Source organism: Cherax quadricarinatus, chromosome 4 (genome assembly GCF_038502225.1).
Source record: "Cherax quadricarinatus isolate ZL_2023a chromosome 4, ASM3850222v1, whole genome shotgun sequence".
Taxonomy (NCBI): domain Eukaryota; kingdom Metazoa; phylum Arthropoda; class Malacostraca; order Decapoda; family Parastacidae; genus Cherax; species Cherax quadricarinatus.
In genome coordinates, this window is record NC_091295.1 from 677922 (window position 1) to 690747 (window position 12826).

Below are 12826 nucleotides of genomic sequence, written 5' to 3' on the forward strand. Positions count from 1 at the left end.
GTCCTGTGGTAGTAGGTTGGTAGACAGCAACCACCCAGGGAGGTACTACCATCCTGTGGTAGTAGGTTGGTAGACAGCAACCACCCAGGGAGGTACTACCGTCCTGTGGTAGTAGGTTGGTAGACAACAACCACCCAGGGAGGTACTACCGTCCTGTGGTAGTAGGTTGGTAGACAACAACCACCCAGGGAGGTACTACCGTCCTGTGGTAGTAGGTTGGTAGACAGCAACCACCCAGGGAGGTACTACCGTCCTGTGGTAGTAGGTTGGTAGACAGCAACCACCCAGGGAGGTACTACCGTCCTGTGGTAGTAGGTTGGTAGACAGCAACCACCCAGGGAGGTACTACCGTCCTGTGGCAGTAGGTTGGTAGACAGCAACCACCCAGGGAGGTACTACCGTCCTGTGGCAGTAGGTTGGTAGACAGCAACCACCCAGGGAGGTACTACCATCCTGTGGTAGTAGGTTGGTAGACAGCAACCACCCAGGGAGGTACTACCGTCCTGTGGTAGTAGGTTGGTAGACAACAACCACCCAGGGAGGTACTACCGTCCTGTTGTAGTAGGTTGGTAGACAGCAACCACCCAGGGAGGTACTACCGTCCTGTGGTAGTAGGTTGGTAGACAGCAACCACCCAGGGAGGTACTACCGTCTTGTGGTAGTAGGTTGGTAGACAGCAACCACCCAGGGAGGTACTACCGTCCTGTGGTAGTAGGTTGGTAGACAGCAACCACCCAGGGAGGTACTACCGTCCTGTGGCAGTAGGTTGGTAGACAGCAACCACCCAGGGAGGTACTACCGTCCTGTGGCAGTAGGTTGGTAGACAGCAACCACCCAGGGAGGTACTACCGTCCTGTGGTAGTAGGTTGGGGATTTCAATGCTGAAGTGGGTAAAAATGTTGTGGAGGTAGTAGTAGGTAAACTTGGGGTGCCAGGGGTAAATGTAAATGGGAAGCCTTTAATTGAGTTATGTGTAGAAAGAGGTTTAGTAATAAGTAATACATATTTTATGAAAAAGAGGATAAATAAATATACAAGGTATGATGTAGCACGTAATGAAAGTAGTTTGTTAGATTATGTATTGGTGGATAAAAGGTTGATGGGTAGGCTCCAGGATGTATATGTTTATAGAGGGGCAACTGATATATTGGATCATTATTTAGTTGTAGCTACAGTTAGAGTAAGAGGTAGATGGGAAAAGAGGAAAATGGCAACAACAAGTAAGAGGGAGGTGAAAGTGTATAAACTAAGGGAGGAGGAAGTTAGGGCGAGATATAAGCGACTATTGGCAGAAAGGTGGGCTAGTGCAAAGATGAGTAGTGGGGGGGGTTGAAGAGGGATGGAATAGTTTTAAAAATGCAGTATTAGAATGTGGGGCAGAAGTTTGTGGTTATAGGAGGGTGGGGGCAGGAGGAAAGAGGAGTGATTGGTGGAATGATGAAGTAAAGGGTGTGATAAAAGAGAAAAAGTTAGCTTATGAGAGGTTTTTACAAAGCAGAAGTGTTATAAGAAGAGCAGAGTATATGGAGAGTAAAAGAAAGGTGAAGAGAGTGGTGAGAGAGTGCAAAAGGAGAGCAGATGATAGAGTGGGAGAGGCACTGTCAAGAAATTTTAATGAAAATAAGAAAAAAATTTGGAGTGAGTTAAACAAGTTAAGAAAGCCTAGGGAAAGTATGGATTTGTCAGTTAAAAACAGAGTAGGGGAGTTAGTAGATGGGGAGATGGAGGTATTAGGTAGATGGCGAGAATATTTTGAGGAACTTGTAAATGTTGAGGAAGAAAGGGAGGTGGTAATTTCATGCGCTGGTCAGGGAGGTATACCATCTTTTAAGAGTGAAGAAGAACAGGATGTGAGTGTGGGGGAGATGCATGAGGCATTACGTAGAATGAAAGGGGGTAAAGCAGCTGGAACTGACGGGCTCAGGACAAAAACGTTAAAAGCATGGGAGGACATAGTGTTGGAGTGGTTGGTATTTTTGTTTAATAAATGTATGGAAGAGGGGAAGGTACCTAGGGATTGGCAGAGAGCATGTATATAAAGGGAAGGGGGACATAAGAGATTGTAAAAATTATAGAGGAATTAGTTTACTAAGTATACCAGGAAAAGTGTACGGTAGGGTTATAATTGAAAGAATTAGAGGTAAGACGGAGTATAGGATTGCGGATGAGCAAGGAGGTTTCAGAGTGGGTAGGGGATGTGTAGATCAAGTGTTTACATTGAAGCATATATGTGAACAGTATTTAGATAAAGGTAGGGAAGTTTTTATTGCATTTATGGATTTAGAAAAGGCATATGATAGAGTGGATAGAGGAGCAATGTGGCAGATGTTGCAAGTATATGGAATAGGTGGTAAGTTACTAAATGCTGTAAAGAGCTTTTATGAGGATAGTGAGGCTCAGGTTAGGGTGTGTAGAAGAGAGGGAGACTACTTCCCGGTAAAAGTAGGTCTTAGACAGGGATGTGTAATGTCACCATGGTTGTTTAATATATTTATAGATGAGGTTGTAAAAGAAGTAAATGCTAGGGTGTTCGGGAGAGGGGTGGGATTAAATTATGGGGAATCAAATACAAAATGGGAATTGACACAGTTACTTTTTGCTGATGATACTGTGCGTATGGGAGATTCTAAAGAAAAATTGCAAAGGTTAGTGGACGAGTTTGGGAGTGTGTGTAAAGGTAGAAAGTTAAAAGTGAACATAGAAAAGAGTAAAGTGATGAGAGTATCAAATGATTTAGATAAAGAAAAATTGGATGTCACATTGGAGAGGAGGAGTATGGAAGAAGTGAATGTTTTCAGATACTTGGGATTTGATGTGTCAGCAGATGGATTTATGAAGGATGAGGTTAATCATAGAATTGATGAGGGATAAAAGGTGAGTGGTGCGTTGAGGTATATGTGGAGACAAAAAACGTTATCAATAGAGGCAAAGAAGGGAATGTATGAAAGTATAGTAGTACCAACACTCTTATATGGGTGTGAAGCTTGGGTTGTAAATGCAGCAGCGAGGAGACGGTTGGAGGCAGTGGAGATGTCCTGTCTAAGGGCAATGTGTGGTGTAAATATTATGCAGAAAATTCGGAGTGTGGAAATTAGGAGAAGGTGTGGAGTTAATAAAAGCATTAGTCAGACGGCTGAAGAGGGTTTGTTGAGGTGGTTTGGTCATTTAGAGAGAATGGATCAAAGTAGATTGACATGGAGAACATTTAAATCTGTAGGGGAAGGAAGGCGGGGTAGGGGTCATCCTCGAAAAAGTTGGACGGAGGGGGTAAAGGAGGTTTTGTGGGCGAGGGGCTTGGACTTCTAGCAAGTGTGCATGAGCGTGTTAGATAGGAGTGAATGAAGACGAATGGTATTTGGGACCTGACGATCTGTTGGAGTGTGAGCAGGGTAATATTTAGTGAAGGGATTCAGGGAAACCGGTTATTTTTATATAGCCGGACTTGAGTCCTGGAAATGGGAAGTACAATGCCTGCACTTTAAAGGAGGAGTTTGTGATATTTGCAGTTTGGTGGGATGTGTAATGGGACGGTATATATATAACTGGGGCCCTGATATTATATATGGAGTTTATTATATTATTTCAGGTCACTTTTTATATGTATCTTTGTATATGTTTCTAAACTGTTGTATTCTGGGCAAAAAGAGTGATTATGTGTGAGTGAGATGAAAGTGTTGAATGATAAAAGTATTTTCGTTTTGGGGATTTTCTTTCTTTTTGGGTCGCCCTGCCTCGGTGGGAGATGGCCGACTTGTTGAAATATATATATATATATATATATATATATATATATATATATATATATATATATATATATATATATATATATATATATATATATATATATATATAAGCATAGTTCCTTGATAATGTGAGTAGTCACGAAAGCGCTTGGAATTTCTCTATTTTTTCAGAGTGGTTGTTCTGCATATTCCGAAATCACCTGTTTACTGTGATCTTATTGCATATATATATATAAATATATATAACACATCAGCCGTTTCCCACCAAGGCAGGGTGGCCACCAAGGCAGGGTGGCCCGAAAAAGAAAGACTTTCATCATTCACTCCATCACTGCCTTGCCAGAGGCATGCCTACACTACAGTTATAAAACTGCAACATTAACACTCCTCCTTCAGAGTGCCGACACTGTACTTCCCATCTCCAGGACTCAAGTCCGGCCTGCCGGTTTCCCTGAACCCCTTCATAAATGTTACCTTGATCACACTCCAACAGCACGTCAAGTCTTAAAACCGTTTGTCTCCATTCTCTCCAATCTAACACACTCATGCATGCTTGCTGGAAGTCCAAGCCTTTCGTACACAAAACCTCTGGTGGCTCTGGTGGCCTGGTGGTTAACGCTCTCGCTTCACACGGTGAGGGCCTGGGTTCGATTCCCAGCCAGAGTAGAAACATTGGACGTGTTTCTTTCCACCTGTTGTCTATGTTCCCCATCAGTAAAATGGGTACCTGGGTGTTAGTCGACTGGTGTGGGTCGCATCCTGGGACATTGACCTAAGGAGGCCTGGTCACAGACCGGGCCGCGGGGGCGTTAACCCCCGGAACTCTCTCCAGATAAACTCCAGATACCCCCTCCCTCCAACCTTTCCTAGTCCGACCCCTACCCCACCACCCCTCCACTACAGATTTATACACTCGAAGTCATTCAGTTTTGTTCCAGCCTCTCTACATGGCCAAACCATCTCATCAACCCCTTCTCAGCCCTCTGGATAATAGTTTTGGTAATCCCACACCTTCTCCTAATTTCCAAACTACGAATTCTCTGCATTATATTCACACCACACATTGCCCTCAGACATGACATCTCCACTGCCTCCAGCCTTCTCCTCGCTGCAACATTCATCACCCATGCTTCACACCCATATATGAGCATTGGTATAACTATACTCTCATACATTCCCCTCTTTACTTCCATGGACAAAGTTCTTTGTCTCCACAGACTCCTAAGTGCACCACTCACCTTTTTCCCCTCATCAATTCTGTGATTCACCTCATCTTTCATAGACCCATCCGCTGACACGTCCACTCCCAAATATCTGAATACATTCACCTCCTCCATACTCTCTCCCTCCAATCTGACATTCAATTTTTAATCACAATTTTTTGTTATACTCATCTCATTGCTCTTTCCTATATTCACTTTTAATTTTCTTCTTTTGCACACCCTACCAAATTCATCCACCAATCTCTGCAACTTCTTTTTAAAATCTCCCAAGAGCACAGTGTCATCAGCAAAGAGCAACTGTGACAACTCCCACTTTATGTGTGATTCTTTATCTTTTAACTCCACATCACTTGCCAACAGTCAAGCATTCACTTCTCTTAAACTCCATCTATATATATATTAAACAACCATGGTGACATCACACATCCTTGTCTAAGGTCTATTTTTGCTGGGAAATAATCTCCCTCTCTCCTACATACTCTAACTTGAGCCTCAATATCCTCGTAAAACTCTTCACTGCTTTCAGTAACCTACCTCCTACACCATACACCTGCAACATCTGCCACATTGCCTCCCTGTCCACCCTGTCATACGCCTTTTCCAAATCCATAAATGCCACAAAAATCTCTTTAGCCTTATCTAAATACTGTTCACCTATATGTTTCACTGTAAACACCTATTCTACACACCCCTAGCTTTCCTGAAGCCTCCTTGTTCATCTGCTATCCTGCTCTCCGTCTTACTCTTAATTCTTTAATAATAATAATAATAATAATAATAATAATAATATCTTTATTTATTACAAGTACATGTACAAGGTAAACAGGCCTAGCTGACGTCAGTGACATACTACTATATAGAGAGCCCCTTGTTATGCTAAACATTTTGCATAAATTGGGTCAGTGTCCCAGGATGCAACCCACAACAGTCGACTAACACTCAGGTACCCATTTTACTGATGGGGAACATATACAACAGGAGGAAAGAAACACGCCCAATGTTTCTACTTTAGCTGGGAATCGAACCCAGGCCCTCCCTGTGTGAAGCGAGAGCTCTACCCACCAAACCACCAGAGCCTGGTGGTTATGCTTAACAGTCATACTCAGAGTTATTCCCCTATCATTTTTGCACTCTCTCTTTTTATACTCAACAGACTTATTCCCCTATAATTTTTGTGGAAAATTAAATTTACCTGGATGAATCTCATTAGATATATACCAGTAAACGTTAACAAAGATAATTATTCTTTATCAAAGTTATAGAGACAAGTAGGAATTTTAGGACACCTAGGTCGCAAAAAAATGTCCCCCTTCGATACCTACTACAATCTATCTCTCCACAAGTCACTCTGGACCTATATTAATTTCAAATGAAATATACATCACCAGGAATTCTGGTAAAACATTAATATAAATGTGTGGACTGTATGTTAATTTTAATAAATGGCTACATATACATTGAAGGAGAATTTATCTTAATACCACTCACCAATTAGTCTGTGTTATACACAAACCCCTGCCTAAAATACGAAGAAAATACTGGCCAGAATTTCAACATAAATAGACATCGACTTAGCTGGGGTCCTTGACTGTCTTGTCCACTAGCCTAATGCTCACGTTATGCAGGACTGCAAATCCAACAATTTCTGCTCCTGTTTGGGAGGTTTCAACCACAATTTAACTTGCAGAGGAACGAAATTCATGCAGATTTCACTCGCATGCCTTCAGCCCAGTTCAAAACAATGGCGTCTCTTCCCCCAGTGACGCTAACCCACCATCGCTGGTTCATTTTCCTATTTACAAATTAATTTTTATTAACTACAATGTATTTCACCAATTTACATACAAAATACACTGTATTTTCGGAAAATATACAGTATTTTCCACAATTTTTGCACTCTCTTTTTCCACTCTCTTTTGTCTTTCTGCTAATCCCTAGGTACCTTACCCTCTTCCATACATTTATTAAATAAAACCACCAACCACTCCAAAACAATATCACCACCTGCTTTAAACATTTCTATCTTTATCTCATCAATCCCAGCTGCTTTACCCCTTTCATTCTACCCACTGCCCCACACACTTCCCTCACACTCACAGCTGGCTCTTCCTCACTCCTACAAAATGTTATTCCTCCTTGCCCTATACATGAAATCACAGCTTCCCTATCTTCATCAACATTTAACAATTCCTGAAAATATTCTCACCATCTTCCCGATACCTCTAACTCTCCATTTAATAACTCTCCTCTCCTATTTTTAACTGACAAATCCATTTGTTCTCTAGGCTTTCTTAACTTGTTAATCTCACTCCAAAACTTTTTTTTATTTTCAACAAAATTTGTTGATAACATCTCACCCACTCTCTCATTTGCTCTCTTTTTACATTGCTTCACCACTCTCTTAACCTCTCTCTTTTTCTCCATATACTCTTCCATCCTTGCATCACTTCTACTTTGTAAAAACTTCTCATATGCTAACTTTTTCTCCCTTACTACTCTCTTTACATCATCATTCCACCAAATGCTCTTCTTCCCTCCTGCACCCACTTTCTCGTAACCACAAACTTCTGCTGAACACTCTAACACTACATTCTTAAACCTACCCCATACCTCTTCGACCCCATTGCCTATGCTCTCATTAGCCCATCTATCCTCCAATAGTTGTTTATATCTTACCCTAACTGTCTCCTCCTTTAGCTTATAAACCTTAACATGTCTCTTACCCTTCCATTTTCCTTGTATCCCATGTACCTTTTACTCTCATTGTAGCTGCAACTAAAAAGTGATCTGATATATCTGTGGCCCCTCTATAAACAAATATATCCTGAAGTCGATTCAACAGTCTTTTATCTACCAGTACGTAGTCCAACAAACTACTGTCATTACGCCCTACGTCATATCTTGTATACTTATTTATCCTCTTTTTCTTAAAATATGTATTACCTATAATCAAACCCCTTTCTATACAAAGTTCAATCATAGGGCTTCCATTATCATTTACACCTGGCACCCCAGACTTACCTACCACACCCTCTCTAAATGTTTTTCCTACTTTTGCATTCAGGTCCCCTACCACAATTACTCTCTCACTTGGTTCAAAAGTTCCTACACATTCGCTTAACATCTACCAAAATCTCTCTCTCTCTCCTCTACACTCCTCTGTGGTCCAGGTGCATACACGCTTATTAATAATGCACTTTTAGCATCCAACCCTCATTTTAATCCACATAATCCTTGAATTTATACATGTATATTCCCTTTTCTCCGTCCATAACTGATCCTTCAACATTATTGCTACCCCCTTCCTTAACTCTGTGTCAAATACTCCAGACTTAATCCCATATATTTCTCCCCACTGAAACCCACCTACCCACTTCAGCTTTGTTTTGCTTAGAGCCAGGACATCCAACTTCTTTTCATTTATAACATTAGCAATCATCTCTTATCATCCACACTACATCAACACACATTCAAGCATCCCTGTTTTATAAAGTGTTTCTGCTTCACTTTTTTAGTATTTTCTGCAGGAGAAGGGGTTACTAGCCCATTGCTCCTGACATTTAATTCGCCTCATACAACACACATGGCTTATGGAGGAAAGATTCTTTTCCACTTTCCCATGGAGAATAGAGAAAATAAAGAACAAGAACTATTAAGAAAGAAAAAAGAAGAAAGACCTAGATGTGTGTATGTACATATATGCAGGCGCGTGTCTGTATAGTGTGTCCTAAGTGTAAGTAGAAGTAACAAGATGTACCGGTTATCTAGCGTGTTTATGAGACAGAAAAAGAACACAAGGTCTCCTACCATCGCGTAAAACATTTACAGGTTTCTGTTTCACTCTCACTTGACAGGACGTTAGTGCTGAATAAGAAAAACTTGCGATTTTGGCTTCAATAGTAATGCACTTCTTGCCGAATAGGGAAAGCAAAAATTTGTGTATGCAATAATTTCGTAAAAGTTATTCTGAAACTATCGAAAAATATATTTCATTGTGTTTGTTTATTATTAAATTATTGTAAACTTATATAAAATATATTTAGTTGGATTAGGCTAAATTTAATTGTGCTCGTTATAATAAGGTTAGGTAAGTTTTCTAAGGTTCTTTTGGTACAAAATCATTAATTTTTATTAATTTAATTTAATTAATTTTTATTATTAAAGATTCGTCGGTATTTCTCCGGCCCGGGCCTTTTCCAAGTGGTGGCCCGGCCTTGGCTCCCTCTTTAGGGAGTGTTTGAGACCTAAGTCTCCCATGGGAGGAGGCACAAGTACCCCCTCATCTTTGGGACCAACTGTCCCCAGGCCTAGCTTCTCGTAGGAAGAAGCCAGGCCTCTCTGGTGTGCCATCCCCGCCCCAAGGGGATTATTGGGAATGACAGTCTTGTGAGCTACAAGCTCCGGCCCAGGCACCTACCCTACCCTAGAAGGGGTGGGCATGGTGTTAATCAAAAATGAAAAAAGTATGTCTTTAAATATATTTAAGAAAATTATAGAAAAGACTTAATTTTAAACGAGTTCTTGCTAATTGACCAGTTTTACGTGTCCGGCACAACATACATATATATATATATATATATATATATATATATATATATATATATATATATATATATATATATATATATATATATATATATATATATATATATATATATATATATATATATATATATATATATATATATATATATATAAATTTCTTACCGTTGATGTGCTGCTCTAGACGAGTGCCTGAAAGATGTGGAAAATGTTTTAGTTTGGGCTCAAAGTTAGTAGGGACACAAGGGAGACTTGCGCATGTTAGAGATTTTAAAATAGTCAACCATCTTTTGGAGTTTAAGGGAGACTAAGTTAAAGTAAATATTAGTAGGGAAAAAGTGGGAGACTAGTATATTTGTTCAGGAATTTATATTAGTCACGCAAAAAGATCTTAGGTTGGTATATGTTTTAAAGGAAAACTTAAAGAAGGGATACAGGAGGGACTTGCACAAAGATAAGAAAATAAGGAATATAAATGTGTCACTCACACGGTGCTTTATTGGTTGACTAAACTAAAGGAGGTTAAGGGGGGAATAATTTACAGGGAAAGTACGTCTAAGACTGACTATATAACTTGAATGTAATGGGAAGTTGTTTAAGGGGAACTCAATTAAATGAGAAGTAGTATTTGCAAGGGGCACTAAATGAAACTAAGAAATTAGTGAATAAGAATAAATTTAAAGGTGAAGTATATTCTAATGGGTAACTAATCTAAATAAGAACATATTTACATAGACAATTATTGTATTCAGGAAATATTTTAAACTGAGAGGCACAGTAATAGGTAATGGGGAGTTGCATGCTGGGAAATAAGAAGTTCCCATTAATGAGGGAGAGAAATGCCCATTTATAAGACCCGGGCCGGGAGAGTACCGGCGAATAATAAAAAAAAAACACTAATATAACTGGAACAAATCACAGTTAATTTTTTAAAAAGAACAATTCTCTAGTAACTACAATACAGTAGCTGGAACAATTTTCAACTATAACACCATGGCTGGAACAATTTTCAACTATAACACCATGGCTGGAACAATTTTCAACTATAACACCATGGCTGGAACAATTTTCAACTATAACACCATGGCTGGAACAATTTTCAACTATAACACCATGGCTGGAACAATTTTCAACCAACTAACACCATGGCTGGAACAATTTTCAACCAACATAACACCATGTCTGGAACAATTTTGAACCAACTAACACCATGGCTGGAACAATTCTCAACTAACATAACACCATGGCTGGAACAATTTTCAACTATAACATTATGGCTGGAACAATTTTCAACTATGACACCATGTCTGGAACAATTTTCAACCAACTAACACCATGGCTGGAACAATTTTCAACCAACTAACACCATGGCTGGAACAATTTTCAACCAACTAATACAATGGCTGGAACAATTTTCAACCAACATAACACCATGGCTGGAACAATTTTCAACCAACTAACACCATGGCTGGAACAATTTTCAACCAACATAACACCATGGCTGGAACAATTTTCAACTACATAACACCATGGCTGGAACAATTTTCAACCAACATAACACCATGGCTGGAACAATTTTCAACCAACTAACACCATGACTGGAACAATTTTCAATCAACTAACACCATGGCTGGAACAATTTTCAACCAACTAACACCATGGCTGGAACAATTTTCAACCAACTAACACCATGGCTGGAACAATTTTCAACCAACATAACACCATGGCTGGAACAATTTTCAACCAACATAACACCATGGCTGGAACAATTTTCAACTACATAACACCATGGCTGGAACAATTTTCAACCAACATAACACCATGGCTGGAACAATTTTCAACCAACATAACACCATGGCTGGAACAATTTTCAACCAACTAACACCATGGCTGGAACAATTTTCAACCAACTAACACCATGGCTGGAACAATTTTCAACCAACATAACACCATGGCTGGAACAATTTTCAACCAACATAACACCATGGCTGGAACAATTTTCAACTACATAACACCATGGCTGGAACAATTTTCAACCAACATAACACCAGGGCTGGAACAATTTTCAACCAACATAACACCATGGCTGGAACAATTTTCAACCAACATAACACCATGGCTGGAACAATTTTCAACTACATAACACCATGGCTGGAACAATTTTCAACCAACATAACACCATGGCTGGAACAATTTTCAACCAACATAACACCATGGCTGGAACAATTTTCAACTACATAACACCATGGCTGGAACAATTTTCAACCAACATAACACCATGGCTGGAACAATTTTCAACCAACATAACACCATGGCTGGAATAATTTTCAACCAACTAACACCATGGCTGGAACAATTTTCAACCAACTAACACCATGGCTGGAACAATTTTCAACCAACATAACACCATGGCTGGAACAATTTTCAACCAACATAACACCATGGCTGGAACAATTTTCAACTACATAACACCATGGCTGGAACAATTTTCAACCAACATAACACCATGGCTGGAACAATTTTCAACTACATAACACCATGGCTGGAACAATTTTCAACCAACTAACACCATGGCTGGAACAATTTTCAACCAACTAACACCATGGCTGGAACAATTCACAACTTACACACGATATGGTAAGATTAACAATTTCCTACTAACCCACAATGCACTAGCTTAACTAACTTATAACTAACACTCAACTCACAACTGTCAGATATTTGAATCTACTCATTATAATTACTGTAAAGATTATTATTAATTATTATTACTTTCATATTTGTAGTTTGTACAATGCGACTTCATCATATAAATTTCCATCATATTTCTGTGTGTACGTCAATAACGATGTGACATGGGGGTATGTGATAGAATATAGCAGTAACGTACAGTTATTTACGTACGTGGTCATGTGATTGTCATGTGAGCATAGGTATGACAGCATAGCTGGAGGCTGGACACTCTCAAGATCTTGACTCAAACCAATGTAAATCTTCTTTCTTTCAACACACCGGCTGTATCCCACCAAGGCAGGGTGGCCCAAAAAGAAAAACGAGAGTTTGTCTTTTAAATTTAGTAATTTATACGGGAGAAGGGGTTACTAGCCCCTTGCTCCCGGCATTTTTGTCGCCTCTTACAACACGTATGGCTTACGGAGGAAGAATTCTGTTCCACTTCCCCATGGAGATAAGAGTAAATAAACAAGAACAAGAACTAGAAAGAAAATAGAAGAATACCCAGAGGGGTGTATATATATATATATATATATGCTTGTACATGTATGTGTAGTGTGACCTAAGTGCAAGTAGAAGTAGCAA

The 12826-nt window shown here is 39.6% G+C and overlaps 1 protein-coding gene across 5 annotated transcripts in view; it reads right to left on the reverse strand.

The window, feature by feature from the left end:
* The window catches only part of LOC128684243 (voltage-gated potassium channel subunit beta-1), a 621311-nt gene that overhangs the window by 525796 nt on the left and 82689 nt on the right, over positions 1–12826 (reverse strand). Inside the window, exon 3 of one of the 5 annotated variants that reach the window (XM_070093861.1) lies at positions 9674–9700. The exons of the other annotated variants lie outside the window; for them this stretch is intronic. Coding sequence (XP_069949962.1) covers positions 9674–9700 — 27 coding nt within the window. The remainder of the gene's footprint in view (positions 1–9673; positions 9701–12826) is intronic. 5 annotated transcript variants of the gene reach the window in all.